At 35.7% G+C, this 20,920-nt stretch overlaps 1 protein-coding gene across 1 annotated transcript in view; it reads right to left on the bottom strand.

Annotated features, from left to right (window-relative positions):
• Positions 1–20,920, bottom strand: part of SNTG1 (syntrophin gamma 1) — a 664,017-nt gene that overhangs the window by 284,167 nt on the left and 358,930 nt on the right. The window contains exon 11 of the mRNA XM_004386583.2: positions 11,372–11,410. Within this exon, the coding sequence (XP_004386640.1) occupies positions 11,372–11,410 (39 nt within the window). The remainder of the gene's footprint in view (positions 1–11,371; positions 11,411–20,920) is intronic.

The following is a 20,920-nucleotide window of genomic DNA, read 5'->3' as shown; positions in this document are numbered from 1 at the left end:
GAAAATTACAGACCAATATCTCTCATGAATATAGATGCAAAAATTCTCAACAAAATTCTAGCCAATAGAATTCAGCATCATTTCAAAAAAATAATACACCATGACCAAGTAGGATTCATACCAGGTATGCAAGCATGGTTCAACATTAGAAAATCAATCAATGTAATCCACAACATAAAAAAAGGAAAGAAAAGAATCACGTGATCATCTCAACCAACACAGAAAAGGCATTTGACAAAATCCAACACTCATTCCTGATAAAAACTCTCAATAAAATAGGTACAGAAGGGAAATTTCTCAACTTAATAAAGGGCATTTATGCAAAACCAATGACCAACATCATTCTTTTTTTTAATTGTTGTATTTTAAGTGAAAGATTACAACGTAAGTTAGCCTTTCATACAAAAATTTATATGTTCATTTTTATGTCACCCTAATTGCTCTCCCTATACTGTGACAGCAAACTCCTCCTTCCCACTCCTGATTTCCCATTTCCATTCAACCAGCTCCTAACCCTCTCTGCCATCTCATCTCACCTCCAGACAGAAGCTGCCCATTTAGTCTCATGTATCTACTTGAGCTAAGAAGCACACTCTTCAGGAGTATCATTTTGTGTCCCAGAGTCCAGCCCAATCTTTGTCTAAAGAGTTGGTCTCAGGAATTGTTTTAGTTCTGGGTTGAAAGAGAGTCCAGGGGTCATGCTTTCTGGGGTTCCTCCAGTCTCAGATTATTAAGTCTGGTCTTTTTACTAGAATTTGAGGTCTGCACCCCACCTTTTTCCTGCTCCATCCGTGTTCCCTCTCAGGGTGGTCATTGGTGGTAGCCGGGCACCATCCAATTCTTCTGGTCTCAGGCTGATGAATTCTCTGGTCTATGTGGGCCTTTTTGTCTCTTGGGATAATACTTTCCTTGTGTCTTTGGTGTTCTTCATTCTCCTTTACTCCAGGTGTTTGGGAACAATTGATGCATCTTAGATGGCTGCTTGCTAGCTTTTAAGATCCCAGAGGCCACTCAGTAAAGTAGGATACAGAACACTTTCATCATAAACTTTGTTATGGCAATTGAAAGCATGGTCCCCAGACCCCTACCTCTGCTACTCTGTCCTTCAAAATGTTTGTATTCAGGAAACTTCTTAGCTTTGGTTTAGTCTTGTTGTGCTGACTTTCCCTGTAGTGTGTGTTTGTTCTTCCCCTCACCTAAGATAATTCTTATCTACTATCTAGTTAGTGAATAACCCTCTGTCTACCTTCCCACCCTTGTAACAATTAAAGGATGTTTTCTTCTGTGTTTAAACCTTTTCTTTAATTCTTATAATAGTGGTCTTATACAATATTCATCCTTCTGTGATTGACTAAATTCACTCAGCATAATGCCTTCCAGTTTCCTCCATGTTGTAAGATGTTCAAGGGCTTCGTTATTGTCCTTTGTAATTACATAGTATTCCATTGTGTGAATATACCATAATTTCTTTATCCCTTCATCCGTCGATGGGCACCTAGGTTGTTTCCATCTTTTTGAAATGGTGAACAGTGCTGCAATGAACATCGGGGTGCAAGTATCTATTCGTGTGATGTCTCTTATTTTTCTAGGATATATTCCAAGAAGCTGGATTGCTGGATTCTATGGTACTTACTATTTCTACCTTTTTAAGGAAGCACAAAATTGATTTCCAAAGTGATTGTACCATTTTACATTCCCACCAACAGTCTATAAGTGTTCCAGTCTCTCCACAACCTCTCTAGCATTTATTATTTGGTGTTTTTTGGATTAATGCTAGCCTTGTTGGGGTGAGATGTTATCTCACTGTAGTTTTGATCAGCATTTCTCTAATGGCTAATGCTCGTGAGCATTTCTTAATGTGTCTGTTAGCCACATGAATGTCTTCTTTGGTGAAGTGCCTATTTATATCCCTTGCCCATTTTTTAATTGGGTTGTTTATCTTTTTGTGGTTGAGGTTTTGCAGTATCTTTTAGATTTTAGAGATTAGACGCTGATCAGATTTGTCGTAGCTAATTTTTTTTCCCCCCAATCTGTAGGTTGTCTTTTGACTCTTTTGGTGAAGTCTTTTAATGAGCATAAGTGCTTGATTTTTAGGAGCTCCCAGTTATCTAGTCTCTCTTCTGGTGCTTCTACATTTTTACTTATTTTTCGTATTCTGTTTATGCTCTGTATTAGGGCTCAAAGCATTGTCCTTATTTTTTCTTCCATGATATTTATCGTTTTCGATTTTATATTTAGGTCTTTGATCCATTTTGAGTTAGTGTTTGTGCATAGTGTGAGGTATGGGTCTTGTTTCAGTTTTTTGCAGATGATATCCAGTTATGCCAGCACCATTTGTTAAAGAGATTGTCTTTTCTCCAATTAACGGACTTTGGGCCTTTGTCAAATATCAGCTGTTCATAGGTGGATGAATTTATGTCTGGATTCTCAATTCTGTTCTGTTGGTCTATGTATCTGTTGTTGTACGAGTACCAGGATGTTCTGACTATTGTGGCGGTATAAGAGGTTCTAAAATCAGGTAGTGTGAGGTGTCCCACTTTGTTCTTATTTTCAGTAAAGCTTTAATTATCCAGTGCCTCGTCCATTTCCATAGGAAGTTGGTGATTTCTTTCTCCATCTCATTAAAAAATTCCGTTGGATTTTGGAGAGGGTTTGCTCTGTATCTGTAGATCGCTTTGGGTAGAATTGACGTTTTCACAATGTTAAGTCTTCCTATTCACGAGCAAGGTATGTTTTTTGACTTATGCAGGTCTCTTTTGATTTCTTACAGTTGTGTCTTGTGGTTTCCATTGTGTAGATCTTTTACGTCTCTGGTTGGATTGCTTCCTAAGTATTTTATCTTCTTGGGGGCTACTGTAAATGGTACTGATTTGGTGATTTCCTCTTCAAAGTCCTCTTTGGTGGTATAAAGGAATCCAACTTATTTTTTAATGTTTATCTTGTATCCTGATACTTCGCTGAAATCTTCTATTAGTTCCAGTGGTTTTCTTGTTGATAATTTGAGGTTTTCTGTGTATAAGATCATATCATCTGCAAATAGAGATAATTTGACTTCTTCCTTACCAATCTGGATGCCCTTTATCTCTTTTTCTAGCCTAATTGCTCTGGCTAGGACCTCTAGCACAAAGTTGAATCAGAGTGATGATAAAGGTCATCCTTGTCTGGTTCCTGTTCTCAAGGGGTATGCTTTCAAACTCTCTCCATTTAGGGTGATGTTGGCTGTTGACTTTGTACAAATGCCCTTAATTGTGTTGAGGAATTTCCCTTCTACTCCTGTTATGTTGAGAGCTTTTATCATGAATCTGTGTTGGACTTCATCTTATGCCTTTTATGCATCCATTGATAAGATTATGTGCTTCTTGTCTTTTGTTTTTCTAATGTGATAGACTATATTGTTTGTTTTTCTAACGTTGAACCACCCCTGCATACCTGGTATAAATCCCACTTGATCATGGTGAATTATTCTTATTTATTTATTTATTTTTATGTTGTTGAATTCTATTGGCTAGAATTTTGTTGAGGATTTTTGTGTCGATGTTCATGAGGGATAACTGGTCTGTAATTTTCTCTTTTTGTGGTGTCTTTACTTGTTTTTGGTATCAGAGTTATGCCAGTTTCATAGAATGAGCTTGGGAGTATTCCATCCTTTTCTATGCTCTGAAATACCTTTAGTAGTAGTGGCGTTAACTCTTAAAGTTTGGTAGAATTATCCAGTGAAGCCTTCCAGGCCATGGCTTTTTTTGGTTGTTGCTGAGAGTTTTTAATTACCTTTTCCATCTCTTCTTTTGTTATGAGTCTATTTAGTTGTTCTACCTCTGTTTGTGTTAGTTTAGGTAGGTAGTGAGATTCTAGAAATTTTTCCATTTCCCCTAGGTTTTCAAATGTGTTAGAGTACAATTTTTCATAGCATTCTGTCATGATTCTTTTAATTTCAGTTGGGTCTATTGTGATATCACCCATCTCATTTCTTATACAGGTTATCTGCTTCCTCTCCTGTTTTTCTTCTGTCAGTGTGGCCAATGGTTTATCAGTTTTGTTAATCTTTTCAAAGAACCAGCTTTGGTCTTGTTAACTCTTTCAATTGTTTTTCCATTATCTATTTCATTTAATTCTGCTCTAATTCTTGTTATTTCATTTCTTTTGGCACCTGAGGGCTTCTTTTGCCGCTCTCTTTCTACTTGTTTCAGTTGTAGGGTTAATGTTTTGATTATGTCCCTTTTTTCTTGTTTGGATATGCGCATTTATTGCTATAGACTGACCAGTGAGCACTGCTTTTGCTGTGTCCCAAAGATTCTGGTAGCATGTGTTTTCAATCTCATATGATTCTATGAAATTCTTTATTCCATCCTTAATTTGTTCTATAACCTAGTAGTTTTTTAGCAAGGTGTTTTTTAGTTTCCATGTGTTTGATTCTTTTCCTTGCTTTTTCTGTTATTGATTTCTGCTTTTATGGCTTTAACTTCAGAAAAGATGCTTTGTAATATTTTGATGCTTTGGATTCTGTTAAGGCTTGCTCGATGCCCTAATATCTTGGAGAATGTCCTATGTGCATTGGAAAAGAAAGCATACTTGTCTGCTGTTGGGTGGAGTGTTCGATATATGTCGATAAGATCAAGTTGGTTAATTGTAGTGTTTAGCTCTTTCGTGTCTTTGTTGAGCTTCTTTCTGGATGTTCTGTCCTTCACCAAAATTGGTGTGTTGATTTCTCCTATTCAGTTGTGTAGCTGTGCATCTATCTTTGCAATGGTGTCGGAGTTTGTTTTGTACATTTTGGTGCCCCGTCGTTGGGTGTGTAAATATTTATTATAGTTATTTCCTCCTGGTGTATTGACCCTTTAATCATTATATAGTGTCCTTCCTTATCCTTTGTGGTGGATTTTACTTTAAAGTCTATTTTGTCAGAGATTAATATCACCATTCCTGCTCTTTTTTGAGTGTGGTTTGCTTGATATATTTTTTCCGTCTGTTGAGTTTTAGTTTGTTTGCATCTTTAAGTCTGCGGTTTGTCTCTTGTAGGCAACATATTGAAAGATTGTGTTTTTTTATCCAATCTGCCTCTCTCTGATTCTTTATTGGTGTATTTATTCCCTTTACATTCAGAGTAATTATTCATAGGTAGGAGTTTAGTGCTGTCATTTTGATGTTCTTTTTGTGTGTTGTTCACTTTCTTTGTTCCACTTAATTTTCTGTGCTGAGACATTTTTATTTATGTATTTTCTCTTCATCTGTTTCATTGTTGTTGATTCCGTATTTGCTGAGTCTTCATATTTTTCTAGTTTTTTATTTTGACTTGTAGGATTGTTAGTTTCCTTAATATTTACCCCTATTTTCCTAAGTTTATACCAGTCTTTTATTTCTTTATATTGCCTTGACTTCCTCTCCATATGAAAAATCTATGTCTACATTTTTTGGTCTCTCTTTTTTGTATTAATTTGTTGTCTTTTACATATAAACATATCTATTTCCCTATGTTCAGTGTTTTAGCTTTGATTTCCTTTTGTGACTTCCCTATCTGGGTTGATATCTGGTAGCTCTCTCCTGTGTTCTAGTCTTAAGTTATTAACTGATGTTATTGATTTTCTAACTGGAGGGCTCCCTTTAGTATTTCTTGTAATTTTGGTTTGGTTTTTGCAAATTCCATAAACTTCTGTTTAACTGGAAATGCCCTAATTTTGCCATCATATTTGAGAGACAGTTTTGCTGGATATTTAATTCTTGGCTGGTAATTTTTTTTTTCCGTCAAGACTTTCTGTATGCCATACCATTGCCTTCTTGCTTGCATAATTTCTGCTGAGTAGTCCGAGTTTACTCTTATTGACTCTCCTTTATAGATGACTTTTTGCTTATCCTTAGCCACTCTTAAAATTACCTCTTTATCTTTGGTTTTGGCAAGTTTGATTATAATATGTCTTGGTGATTTCTTTTGGGATCTGCCTTATGTGGGATTTCATGAGCATGTTGGATAGATATCTTCTCATCTTTCACGACATCAGGGAAGTTTTCTGCCAAAAAGTCTTCAAAAATTCTCTTTGTATTTTCTGTTATCCTTCCCTGGTATGGTACTCCAATCTCTCATAGGTTATTCCTTTTGATAGAATCCCACGTAATTCTTAGGTTTTCTTTATTTTTTTAACTCTTTTGTCTGATTTTCCCTGAAATAAGTTAGTGTCAAGTGCTTTATCTTCATTCTCACTAATTCTGACATTCATTGACTCAATTCTGCTCCTATGACCTTCTATTGAGTTGCCTACTTTTGAAATTTTATTGTTAATATTCTGGATTATTGATTGCTGTCTCTCTATGGATTCTTTCAGCCTGTTAAATTTGTCATTACGCTGTTCTCGTATGTTTTTAAGTTCCTCTAATGCGCGTTCTGCCTTTTGCATAATTTCCTTCCTGATCTCTTGAACAGTTCTGTATATTAATGTTTTGTATTCTGCCTCTGCTAATTCCAAGAAATTTTCTTCCTCTGGAAAATCTCTAGATTCTTTATTTTGGGAGATTGCTGAAGCCATCTTGGTCTGCCTCTTTATGTGATTTGATATTGACTATTGTCTCCAAGCATCAGTAAGTTATTATATTTATTTATTTTATGTTTGCTTACTGTGTCCTAGCTTCTTCTTTTGTTTTGTTTTGATATGCCCAAATAGGCTCCTCATTTTAGCCAGCCTGATCACTGGCACCCCTGAAGCTGAAACGTCAGGTCACCAGGTGGCCAGACCTGTCACTAAGTGTGTGAGCCCAGGAGTTGGCCCAATCCTCCTGAATGGATTCAGCTCAGGTGTCTAGGTAGTCAGCCACCAAGTGTGTAGTGCAGGCTCTCACCTACAGTCGTAGACAGACATAGGTGATTGGTGTAGGCATAGGCATCCAGCTGCAACAGAGGGACACACATTGAGCAAGGCAGGGGGCTGACAGCCACCCCTAAGCATGGAGGAGGAAAGTATGTCCCTGTTGCCTACAGCAAGTAGGTGGGTGGGTTTTGCAGCTGGACTATGAGCACCCAGTGCTGTTGGCTATAAGGACTGGGGGCACCTCTTGTTCTCGGGTCCCTATTGCAGGTGGCTAGGTGGCATGAGTGGAGCCACCAGTTCTCAGGTCCCTGATGTAGGTAAGTGAACACCCAGCTTAGTGGGCAGAACAGTGTCAAATGTCAAGAACCTGCCACTTCACAGCTGAAACAGTTGAATTTAGACTTCAGGTATATACCATGTTGTACTGCAGTAATGAGGGCCTATGCTGTTGAAATGGGATCACACAAGTCCATGCAAGGGAAAGGCACTCAAAATCCATGAACCCCTTATGACCGTGCCTAGGCAATAGAGCTGTGCCTACACTGAGTTTCTGGCTTAGGGGAGCAGGCAGATTATTTTTCCCCCTATCTGTTAATTTGTTCCCTCTCCAAGGCTTAGAGAATGGTTCAGGGCACATTACGGTTCCTACTTCCAGCCCAGGGAACTTGGGAATCACTGAAGCCGTCCTGAACCCAGTGAAGAGCAGGGACCAGGGAGGTAAATGGAAGAGAGATTTTTCTCTAAGGGGGATTTTTTTGATCCGTGTGGCAGGTCAGATACAAATACTTATATTTAGCCAATTGAGGGCTGCTTCTCACTGGTTCTGGATGGCTGAGTAGACTCTGTGTCGCTGGGTCACTGCCGATGTGGAAAGGGCATCCAGAGAGCTGCTGCTTGCCTCACCGCTCACACCAGGCTGATCTGGGCTGAGGGGCTCTGGCTCCCAGTGTGTCAGTTCTGGCAACTCTTCCCTGCTGCCAACCTTCTCTCCCTTCCCCAACCACTCAGTGTGAGTCCTCAACTTTGTCTTTGATGTTCAGTGCTCCTAGACTGTCATATATAATTGATTCACTTGTTTTATCAGGTCTTTGGTGTAAGAGGGACCACCGGAAGCATCTGACTACTCTGCCATCTTGGCCCCATCTCCCCAGTATCATTCTTGATGGAGAGAGACGGAAAACATTCCCCTTTGGAACAGGAACAAGACAAGGATGCCCTATATCACCACTGCTATTTAACAGTGTGCTGGAAGTCCTAACTAGAGCAATAAGGCAAGAAAAAAAATAAAGGGCAAACAAATTGGTAATGAATAAGTTAAACTGTCCCTGTTTACAGATGATATGATATTATGCATTGAAAACCCAAAAGACTCCATGATAAAACTACTGAAAATAAGGATACAAGATAAACATACAGAAATCGTTTGGATTCCTATACACCAATAAAGAGAATGATGAAAAGGAAATCAGGAAAACAATATGATTTATAGTAGTCCTTAAAAAAACAAAATCCTTAGAAATAAATCTAACCAGGGATTTAAAAGACCTATACCAAGTAAACTACAAAACACTACTGAATGAAACCAAGAGATCTATATAAATGGAACAACATACTATGTTCATGGATAGGTACACCCAACATTGTGAAAATTACAACTCTACCCAAAGCAATTTACAGATACAATGCAATCCTGATACAAATACCAACAACATTCTTTAGAGAGAGAGAAAAATTAATCATTAGCTTTATATGGAAAGAGAAGAAACCGCAGATAAATAAAGCACTACTGAAGAAGAAGAAAAAAGTTGGAGGACTCACACTACCTGACTTCAGAACCTACTATACAGCTACAGTAGTCAAAACAGCCTGGTACTGGTATAACAACAGATACATTGACCAATGGAACAGAATTGAGAACTCAGATGTGAATCCATCCACCTATGGTCACCTGATCTTCGATAAGGACCCAAAGTCCATCAAATACAGTCTTTTTAATAAATGATTCTGACAAAACCAGATGTCCAGCTCCAAAAAAATGAAACAGGACCCATAACTCACACCGTATAAAAACGTAATTCAAAATGGACCAAAGACATAAATATAAAGCAAAAAGGTATAAAGTTTATAGAAGAAAAAATAAGATCAATGCTAGAGGCCGTAATACACGGCATAAACAGGATACACACCATAACCAACAACACACAAACTCCAGAAGATAAGCTAGATAACTGGGATCTTCTAAAAATTAAACACTTATGCTCATCAAAAGACTTCACCAAAAATTAAAAAGAGAATCTACAGACTGGGAAAAATTTTTGGACATTACAAGTCAGATAAAGTTCAAATCTCTAAAATCTACAAGAAAATCCAACACCTCTACAATGAAAAGACAAATGATCCAATTAAAAAATGGGCAAAGGAAATGAACAGACACTTCACCAAAGAAGACATTCAAGAGGCCAACAGTCACGTGAGGAAATGCTTGCGATCACTAGCTATTAGAGAAATGCCAATCAAAACCACAATGAGATACGCTCTCACCTCAGCATTTCTGGCATGAATCAAAAAAACTGGAAATAACAATGTTGGAGAAGCTGTGGGGAGATTGGAACTCTTAAGCATTGCTGGTGGGAATTTTGGAAAGCGATATGGTGCTTCCTTAGAAATCTAGAAATAGAAATACCATGGGATCCAGCAATCCCACTCCTAGAAATATATCCTAGAGAAATAAAAGCCGTCACATGAATAGACATATATACACCCATGTTCACTGCAACATTGTTCATGATAGCAAAAAGATGGAAACAACGTAGATGTCCATCAACAGATGAATGGATAAACCAACTATGGTACATAGGCACAATGGAGAATTATGCAACAATAAAGAACAATGATGAATCTGTGAAATCTCTCATAACATGGATGGAACTGGAGGACATTAGGCTGAGTGAAATAAGTCAATCACAAAAGGAGAAATACTGTACTAGACTACTACTGTAAAAATTCATGGAAAGGTTTACACACAAAAAGAAACAATCTTTGATGGTTACGAGGGATAGGAGGGGAGAGGGAAAAACTAAATAGACAACAGATAGGTGGTAACTTTGGTGAAGGGTAAGACAATAATACACAGTACTGGGGAAGACAGCACATCTTGTACAAGGCAAGGTTATGGAAGTTCCATAGACACATCAAAACTCCCTGAAGGACTGAATTGCTGGTGGAGGGCTGTGAGGACCATGGTCTCAAGGAACATCTAGCTCATTTGGCATAACATAATTTATAAAGATAATGTTCTACATTCTACCTTGGTGAGTAGTGTCTGTGGTCTTAAAAGTCTGTAAGCAGCCATCGAAGATACTCCACTGGTCTCGCCCCTTTGGGAGCAAGGGACAATGAAGAAAATGATACGTGGGAAATATTTGTCCAAAGGACTAATGGACCTCATCTACCATGGTCTCCACCAGACCGAGTCCAGTTCAAGTAGACAGTACCTGGCTATCACCAGTGACTACTCTGACAGGGATCACAACAGAGGGTCCCGGACAGAGCTGAGAAAAAAGTAGAACAAAATTCTAACCAACCAAAAAAGACCAGACTTACTGGCCTGACAGAGACTGGAGAAACCCTGAGAGTATGGTCCGGCCCCTAGACAACCATTTAGCTCAGTAATGAAGTCACTCTCGAAGTTCACCTTTCAGCCAAAGATTAGACAGCCCCATAAGACAAAATGAGACTAATGGGACACAATAGTCCAAGGACTATAAGGCAGGAGGGGACGGGAAAGCTGGTAACAGGGAACCCAAGGTTGAGAAGGGATGGTGTTGACATGTCTTCGGGTTGTTAACCAACGTCATAAAACAATATGTGTACCAAATGTTTAATGAGAAATTATTTGTTCTGTTAACCCTCATCTAAAGTAATAAAAACATTTTAAAAAAAGAGTAAGAGATGTCTATTCCTTGCTATTTCACTAGCTCATAGCCCTGAAATACTGACAACCTGCATGAGTTAAACAAATGAAACTTTACTCACTTTTTCTCACTCAATTTGATCTGTTTTTTTATGTTAATGAAATTAATGTTAATTTAAGCCTAAAATAGCACAATTGTAAGCAGAATCAGTGTGAAATAAATTACTTGTTTGATTAATCAGATATTATTTTCATTCTATGTAGCAAATTACACTCATTTGAAATAGTCAACAAACTTTGAAAATGCCCTTAATTTTTAGATCAATTAAACATAGGTCTCTCAAATATTAAGATGCAGTAAAACCATCTCTTGTAAGTAGCTTTCCAAGTTTTTGAAAATTGTATCAAAATAAATATAATTATTTTGTCAAAAATAGTTTCAACTTTATTTAAATAAAAGTTAAAAAAATTACTTTTTACTGTAATTGTGGAACCTTATATGCTACATAATGTGAAGAAATATATTAAAATACATGTTTTCCCAAAGATGGAAAACAATAGTCACAATTCTCACACAAAAATCATGAGCCATCAAGATTATATTCTATAATAGATAAAGTTAAAGAAATACATGAATCAGCTTCCAAGTATTTCTCAATCTTACCTGCTGGTTTACAGGAAAATTTCTGTTGATTTTTTTAATCTGCAATGATAATAAATAGACAAATAAACAAACAAATAATAAATGTGAAAACAACAAGATCAAAGTATCAGCCAAACCAACTGCCTTTGAGTTGATTTCAACTCACAGTGACCCTGTAGGACGGACTAGAGCTGCCCCATAGGGTTTCCAATGGTGTAAATCTTTACAGAAGCAGACTGTCACAACTTTCTCCTGCAGAGCCGTTGGTGGGTTGAAACAGCCAACTTTGGTTTATCAGTTGAACTCTTTAACCACTGCACCACCAGGGGTCTTTTTAAAGTACCACAGATTCCAAATATATTTGTGAGAATCTGTCCTTTGGTGAATTAATATTCAATACATATTAATTCAGTATTCAATAATCTATAGTCAACAATCAATAACCTATAACTTATATTATATACTCTATATATTCTATTAATAATTAGAACATGGAATGTATGAAGTATGAATCTAGGAAAATTGCAAGTCATCTAAAATGAAAAAGAATGCATAAAAATACATATTATAGACATTAGTGAGCTGAAATTGACTGACATTGGCCATTTTAAATTGGACAATCGTATGGTCTACTATGCAGGCAATGATAAATTGAAGATGAATCTTGTTGCATTTATCATCAAAAAGAACATTTCAAGATCTATCCTGAAGTACAATGCTGTTAGTGACAGGATAACATTTATACACCTACAAGGAAGACCAGTTACTACAACAATTATTCAAATTTACACACCAATCACTAAGGCCAAAGAAGAAGAAGTTGAATATTTTTACCAACTTCTACCGTCCGTAATTGATCAAACATGCAATCAAGACGCATTGATAATTACTGGTGATTGGAATGTGAAAGTTGGAAATGAAGAAGAATGATCAGTAGTGGGAAAACACGGATTTGATGATAGAAACAACACTGGAGATCACATTATAGAATTTTGCAAGACCAACAAATACTTTGCTGTAAATGCCTTTTTTTCAACAACATAAATGTTACTATACATGTGGGCCTCACCATATGGAATATGCAGAAATCAAATCAACTACATCTTTGAAAAGAGACAATGGAGCTCAGTATCAGCAGTCAGAAGAAGGTCAAGGGCCGACTGCAGAACAGACCATCATTTGCTCATACGCAAGTTCAAGTTGAAGCTGAAGAAAATTACAGCAAGTCCATGAGAGCCAAAATATAACCTTGAATATATCCCACCTGAATTTAGAGACGATCTCAAGGATAGATTTGACACACTGAACACTAATGACTGAAGATCAGATGGTTGTGGAAAGGCATCAAGGACTTCATACATGAAGAAAGCAAGAGATCTTTAAAAAGACAGGAAAGAGAAAAGACCAAAATGGGGGTCAGAAGAGATTGAGAAACTTGCTCCTGATCATAGATAAAACAAACAAAAGAAATGATTAAATAAAATAGCTGAACAGATAATTTCAAAGGGCACCTCAAGAAGACAAATTAAACTACTATGATGAACTGCACAAAGACCTGGAGTTAGGAAACCAAGAGGGAAGAACATACTCGGCATTTCTCAAACTGAAAGAACTGAAGAAAAAATTCAAGCCTGGAGTTGCAATACTGAAGGATTCTATGGGGAAAACATTGAATTACACAGGAAGCATCAAAAAAAGATGGAAGGAGCACACAGTCACTGTACCAAAAAGAATTAGTTGATGTTCAACAATTTCAGGAGGTAACATATGATCCAGAATCTAGGGTACTGAAGGAAGAAGTCCAAGCTGCACTGAAGGCATTGGTGAAAAACAAGGCTCCAGGAATTGATGGAATACCATTTGAGATGTTTCAACAAACGGATGCAACACTGGATGTGCCCACTCATCTATGCCAAGAAATTTGGAAGACTGCTACCTGGCCAACTGACTGGAAGAGATCCATATTTGTGCCCATTCCAAAGCAAGTTGATCCAACAGAATTCAGAAATTATCAAACAATATCATTAATATCACACACAAGTAAAACTTTGCTGCAGATGATTCAAAAGTGGTTGCAGCAGTACATCAACAGTGAACTGCCAGAAATTCCAACCATATTCAAAAGAGGATGTGGAATCAGGGGTATCATTGCTGATGTCAGATACATCTTGGTTGAAAGTAAAGAATAACAGAAAGATATTTACCTGTGTTTTATTGACTATGCAAAGGCATTTGACTGTGTGGATCATAACAAATGATTGATAACATTGCAAAGAATGGGAATTCCAGAGCACTTAATTGTGCTCATAGGGAATCTTTATGTAGACCTAGAGGAAGTCAAACAGAAAAGGGGATACTATATGGTTTAAAGGTAAGAAAGTTTTGTGCCAGAGTTGTATCCTTCGCCATATTTTATTCAATCTGTATACTGAGCAAATAATCCGAGAAGCTGGAGTGTATGAAGAGGAAGACAGCATCAGGATTGGAGGAAGACTCATTAACAACTTGTGTTATGTAGATGATACAATCTTCCTTCCTTAAAGTGAAGAGGACTTGAAGCATTTACTGATGAAGATCAAAGACTAAAGCCTTCAGTACGGATTGCACCTCAACATAGAGAAAACAAAAGTCCTCACAACTGAACCAATAAGCAACATCGTGACAAATGGAGGAAAGATTGAAATTGTCAATGATTTCATTTTACTTGGATCCACAATCGATGACCACCGAAGCAGCAGTCAAGAAATGAAACGACGTATTGTATTGGGCAATTCTGTTACAAAAGGACTCTTCAAGGTGTTAAAAAGAGAAGATGTCTCTGTGAGGACTTACCTGAGCCTGACCCAAGCCATGGTGTTTTCAACTGCCTCATATGTATATAAAAACTGGCAATGAATAAGGAAGACTGAAGAAGAATTGAAGCCTTTGAATTATGGTGTTGGCAAAGAATATAGAATATACCATGGACTGCCAAAAGAATGAACAAATCTGTCTTTGAAGAAGTATAGCCAGAATGCTTCTTGGAAGCAAGGATGGCAAGACTTCATCTCACGTACTTTGGACATGTATCAGGAGGGACCAGTCCCTGGAGAAGGATATCATACTTGGTAAAATAAAGGGTCATCGAAAAAAAGAAGACCATCAGTGAGATGGATTGACACAGTGGCTGCAACAATGGGCTCAAACATAGCAACGATTGTGAGGATGGCATAGCAATGAGCAGTGTTTCATTCTGTTGTACATAAATAGGGTCGCTATAGTCGGAAATGACTTAACGGCACCCAGCAACAACAACATATATTCTATACTCTATATTCTCTATAGTCTATGATCTATATTATGTATATTATATATATATTATATCTACATAAATTCTAGCTATAGATTAATTCTATCTTGACTTACTGAAATTATTAAACATCAAATACTTACTATGAATGCCTTTTAAGTGTGGCTATCCAAATTATCCCAAATTTTGCATGTAAGCATTTAAAAACAGATTTATGTCTAGTCATTTTTTGGTTTATGAAAAAGCAAAAGTTCTGTTTCCCTACAATAAGTGAATATCTATGAAGAATGTAGAGTTACTTTTTGTAGTTATTTTTATTTCATCTGAAATCACATTATTTCATCTTTTTTTTTTTTTTTTAATACTCAAGAGAGCAGGGGAAACATAAAATTCAAATATTGAATGATGAAGTATCTGTGTTGAAATGTTTTTGGTCAGGACTCCAAATAAAATATAACATTTACTTTAAGCCAATTTAATGAAATGACATTTTATAGGAATTTAAAATAACTCTTGGGAGAAAGCATTCCTCTGTAGTATGCCATACAAACAGAGTTCAAGATCCAAATGAATACGAATATTAGGCCTGGAAAAATGACACTACACTACGCAAAGTTTTGCTCAGCAGTAGTTTTGCTAATTAAAAGCGATTTATTTTTCTTTGGCTTTTCTAGAGAAAGTTAAATAATACACTTTTTGGTAGAATGTTACATCAGACTAAATTATTTACATCAGACTAAATGATTCATATCAAAGTAGCTCATTTTCACTTATGAATAAATTTTATTGTATTATTTAATTTCCCCATTCTTTTTTTAGTTCCCTTTTGTCTTAGTGGAAAACGTGAAATAACAGATCATTTAATAGCAATTGAGCACAATTTCGGAGAATTTTCAAATAGTGCATCAGTAAGAACAGGCTTCTTAAATTACATTAAATCACAGACTGGTAAGATATTCTCATTTAAAAATGTAAAATAAAAGAAAATTAGAAAACACTTACATGATTTGTGCATGGTCATGTACAAAACCCACATTTTATATTGCTATTATTACTTCAAAATAGTCATTTGCCCTGGTGAGGAATTAGCAAAGGAAATCGCTGAAACTTCTTGTCCCATCAGTTAAAATCAGGGAGAAAAGCATTGAAGACAGTACAGTTGCACAGCTGATTATTGTAATTGCTGTCAATGCATTGTACACCTATAAAAGTCGAATCGGCAAAAGTTGTGTGATAAATATACTTATATATTTTAAAAAAGAACAGCAGCTGAGGCTACTAATGTACAACAAAACATTTCATGGGATTTGGTTCCTTGGTTTGGAGGTTTAGGGTCAGGTTTCATGAAACATCCCAGTTAATTGATCTAGTAACCTGTTTAGCGCTTCCGTTCTACTTCCTAATTCATTGCATAGTGCCTAGAGCCTTAAAAGCTTTCAAGCAGCCATCCAAGGCTTGACAATTAGCTTCTATTCACCTGGAGAAACAGAGGAAGAAGGAGAGTCAGAAACAGGATGCGAGTATGGAATGTATGGCTAATTGCTACTATGGATAGCAGTCCCCTTTGCCATGAAACCAGAACTGAATAGTGCCCAGCTACCGTTACTGAATATTTTGATCAAAGATTCTATAGAAGAGTCCTGATCAAACAGGGAAAAATGCAGAAGAGAATTTTAAATTCTCATGGAATCCAGAATTTCTGGAATGGTGGAGGCTAAATGAACCCCTGAAACTATTGCCCTGAGATAATATTTAAACCTTAAACCAAAAGCTTCCCCTGAAGTCTTCTTAAAACCAAATAGTCTAGCTTAACTACTAAAAACTGTCTGCTTTGAGTACTATGCTCTGTTAAGATCTATCTATACAGAATCAAAGTGACAAAAGCAACTTGAAAGATTAGACAGCAACCTTAGGGGGCAGTGAGTTTATGTTAATGAGGGAAGGAACAATTCAGAAAAGGAGGATGAGAATGGATGCACAACTCAAAGAATGTAATCAATGCAGACAATTCTACATGTAGTAACCGTGGAGTGGTATATGTTTTACTGTGTATAGTCTCAACAACAACAACAAAATTAAAAAAAATTAATACATGAACAAAGTCAATATTCACAGTGTGAAGATGAACAGTTATCAGAGATGTATATATAGACAGTGCATCATCCTGTGAAAAAAAACCACACCCTTGCTAGCAGTTAAAGAAATGCACAATACAACTCTGATGTCATTATACACACTATAAACTAGCAAAAATGAGTAATACTGTTAAAAACTCAATGTGGATGTGGCTTAAGGAAAACATATTGTTGGTGATGCTGTACATTATTTCAATCTTTCTAGAGAGCAATCTGGCAATAGGTAACGAATTATTCATATCTTTTTTTGAAATTATTCATCTTTGCAGATGTAGACCTAAGGAAATGATCCCAAAGATAAATTGGAAAATTCACTGATCCAAACAAACCTTCACAGTCATATTATTTACAATAGGAAGAAACTGGAAACAGCTCAAATAAAGATATGAATGAACAAACTGTGGCATATTTACATGATAGACTGCTCTATAATCATTAAAAAGACAAGCTTATGGATTGTGTTTACTCAGGGTTATGTGGGCTTAAAATATTAATAAAAACACAGAGTACTAATTGGTAATTGCATAATTATTTCAACTATATAAAAGTAGTTTGTATGTTATTGTCTATAAAATAAAGAAAATGTGGTGTAATAAAAAAACAGGGTAATATTAAGTTTGGGAATGTAGAAGGCAAGAGCAGATTCCTAAATATCTTGTATTAATCAATCAAAAATATCTGTTTGGAATAGTTGGTGGAATTATGCTTGTTTTTGTACCCTTGTTGGGAAGACTGTATTGTTTACCTTTGAAACTTTTGACTTTTATTCTGAAAAAGGCCTGAGTAATAGTGATTTTAAACCTGAAAAACAGCATGTAGGTACGCACCACATGGTGGAAAATGGTGGCTAAGTGAAATACATGCTGATCACAGACATACTGCTCTACTGATCCACAGTCTGTAGTGTTTGTGGAATTGAGATGTTTCCTCTAGTAGCGGCTCACTTCTCTTATCTGCAAAATATTCACTAGCCCTCCAGCCTTGTTGACCTGTGTAGACATGTTTTACTGTGTTGGTTACAATTATTTTGTTTTTGTTGCAGTGTTCCTCCTTGCATACCTGATAAGCCTGTATACAGGGATCTAATAACATTTATTTTTTTTTTTTTTTATTTTATTATATAACATTACTTAAACTAAGAGAATAAAATTCATGGTATGTTTCCTCCTGCTCTTCAAATATAAGCCAATAATTTACTATCAAGAGAAAAGAGACAAAATTAAAATGTAAGTGCCAATAAAAGAAGAGTATATTCAAGACTAGAGAGATGGAATGACAAAGTATATTGAGAGACGTGAAAACGACTTGAAAAGAATTTTAAAAAGTTGGCATGTAAAGGATATATATGTTTGGAAAATCATTAAATGGCTTTTAGAAATTATTTCTAAGTTGTCTTTTTAACATGCAACAATATAATACAATATGTAATAAAAATAGAAAAATGTTAAGAAGTAATATTTGAGAATTGAAAATAATAATCTTTTTTCCCAATGGTGTCATCTTAACCTTGTAACATCACATACTGCTTCTTTATGACTTATGTATACATAATTTTTGAACAATTTATCTTATCCCAAGAATCTGAGTAAAAATATTCAAGTAGAATGAGTTAATACTTAAAAATTTTGACCCACAGTATTAATCAATTTATTCGGCAATGGAATGAGTTATAGAAAGTTTATTTCTATTAAAATTTACAGCTTTTTATTTGTACATTGGTATAAAAAAACTTACTCATTGTATATTCATGTTGTAATGGAAATAAACAGTTAAGTAACCAAAATATTAGAATAGTAACAAAGGTAACTATTTTGTGGACCATAATTCCAGGGTATTAAAAAAACATCCCATTTGTTGCCTTCATTTTGGCAACAAATAATACAAATTTAATTCAAGTTGCCGTGTGGAATTTTAGATACAAAATCAAAATTGTTAAGATTTTGAAGTCGTACACACACCCAAATCCACTTAAGAGATAATCTCAGTTTTCCTGTAGCAGTTGTAATACATCAATATAAAGCATTGCATTTTCCAGTTACTGTAGTAACCTTTTAAAATAAGTCAATAAGTAAATACAGAGAAAAAATCTTACACACAGTAAATATTAGCTAGAAAGTGCACTGCTGTTAAGACTTACATGCAGCCTACACTAAAATATTTACCACGTTAACAAATAAATATCTTTTTAGTATTCTCTGCTTTCAGCCATGATCCATTTGACATCAGCAATGATATCTCTTGTTCCATGTCCTGTTCTGAATTTGACTGGAATTTCTGGCAGTTCCCTGTTGATGTACTGCTGCAACCACTTTTGAATTACAGCAAAAATGTGTGTGATATTAATGATATTGTTTGATGATTTCCACATTCTGTTGGATCACCTGTCTTTGGAATGGGTACAAATATGGATCTCTTTCAGTCAGTTGGCCAGGTAACTGTCTTCCAAATTTCTTGGCATAAACAAGTGAGCACCTCCAGTGCTGCATCCTTTTGTTGAAACATCTCAATTGGTATTCATGATTAATGTAACTGACATCACTAAATTGTACACCTGAAAATTGTTGAATTGGCAAATGTTGCATTATATATGTGTATATATATTTACAACAATCAAAAAAGGAAGAAAGGAAAGACAGAAGCATGGACTATGTTTTTGAATAAACTATATTACATACACACAATGGTGTACTATGCAGCTGTAAAAATGAGTGAGGACGTTCTCTATGAATCAATATGAGGTGATTTCCAAGAGATACTTTGGAGTAACAAGTAAATTCAAGACAACATATATATTATGACACCTTTACATATATATTTATATATATAATTTCTTTATTTTTTATAATTTATTTTATTAATTTGTTGTTGAGAATACGCAAACCAAAATATACACCAATTCAACAGACTTTACCAAAAAAGTGAAAAGACAAGCTACCGACTGGGAGAAAATCTTCAGAAACCACACACCTGACAAGAATCTAATAACCAAAATATATATAAAACCGCAACAACTTAACAACAAAAAGACAACTAACCCAATCATAAAATGGGCAAAGGACTTGAATAGACATTTTACCAAAGAGGATATTCATATGGCCATTAAACACATGAAAAGATGCTCGATGGCATTAGCCATCAGAGAGATGCAAATCAAAATTACAATAAGATACCATTTCACTCCCACTAGGATGGCTAAAATTAAAAAAAAACAAACAAAAAAAAAACAAAACAAAATAAATATTGACAAGAATGTGGAAAAATTGCAACACTTATCCATTGCTGTTGAGAATGTAAAATGCACAGCAATTGTGGAAAACAGTGTGGCAGTTCCTCCAAAAACTAAACATAGAACTGCCACATGACCCAGCTATTCCACTCCTAGGTATATACCCAAAAGACTTGAAAGCACACTCAAACAGAGACTTGTAAGCAAATGCAGCACTATTCACAATAGGCAAAAGATAAAAACAACTTAAATGCCCGTCAACAGATGAATGGATAAACAAAATGTGGTACATGCAATGGAATACTACTCAGATAGTAGGATAAATGAAGTCTTGATAAATGTTACAATATAGACAGAGCTTGAAGACATTACTCTGAGTAAAATGTGTCAATCGCAAAAAGACATACACTGTATGACCTTCTATATTTCTTTTGTATGTATATATACATATATGTTCAAATATATATACACATACATTACAAAATAGAAATAATAAATCTGGAAATAGTAGGGTGAAGAAACATGATGTAAGGGATATAAGAGGCAGTATACTTATTTTCATAAATTTGACTTTTGGAAGCATGTTACAATTTCCAGTAACATAGAGAGTACAGTCTTTAATTATATACTCTCAGTTTTGTGTAGTGAGGTGGAGAAGAGCAAATGAATCCTAAATTTTTTAGTTGTTTTATCTTTTGTAGTAATGTGGGCAGGGACTTCTGAAAGTATTTTAAATGTATTATAGGATCGAACAAGTAAGTAAATGTGTGTTGATGTTAATGGAAGCCAGGTTCTCATTATAGAAGAAAGGACAAAAACATGGAGAATGGGGGAAGTCAAGAAAGAACCCTGTGGAGATAAGATTGGAGTCAGATTTATAGGTTCAGATCCATAACTCTAAAATAGAAACGTGTGTGTGT

This window comes from Trichechus manatus, unplaced genomic scaffold, assembly GCF_000243295.1.
Source record: "Trichechus manatus latirostris isolate Lorelei unplaced genomic scaffold, TriManLat1.0 scaffold00169, whole genome shotgun sequence".
Lineage (NCBI taxonomy): Eukaryota > Metazoa > Chordata > Mammalia > Sirenia > Trichechidae > Trichechus > Trichechus manatus.
Note: the sequence above shows the minus strand (reverse complement) of the source record. Positions and strands in the feature narration are given on the sequence as shown.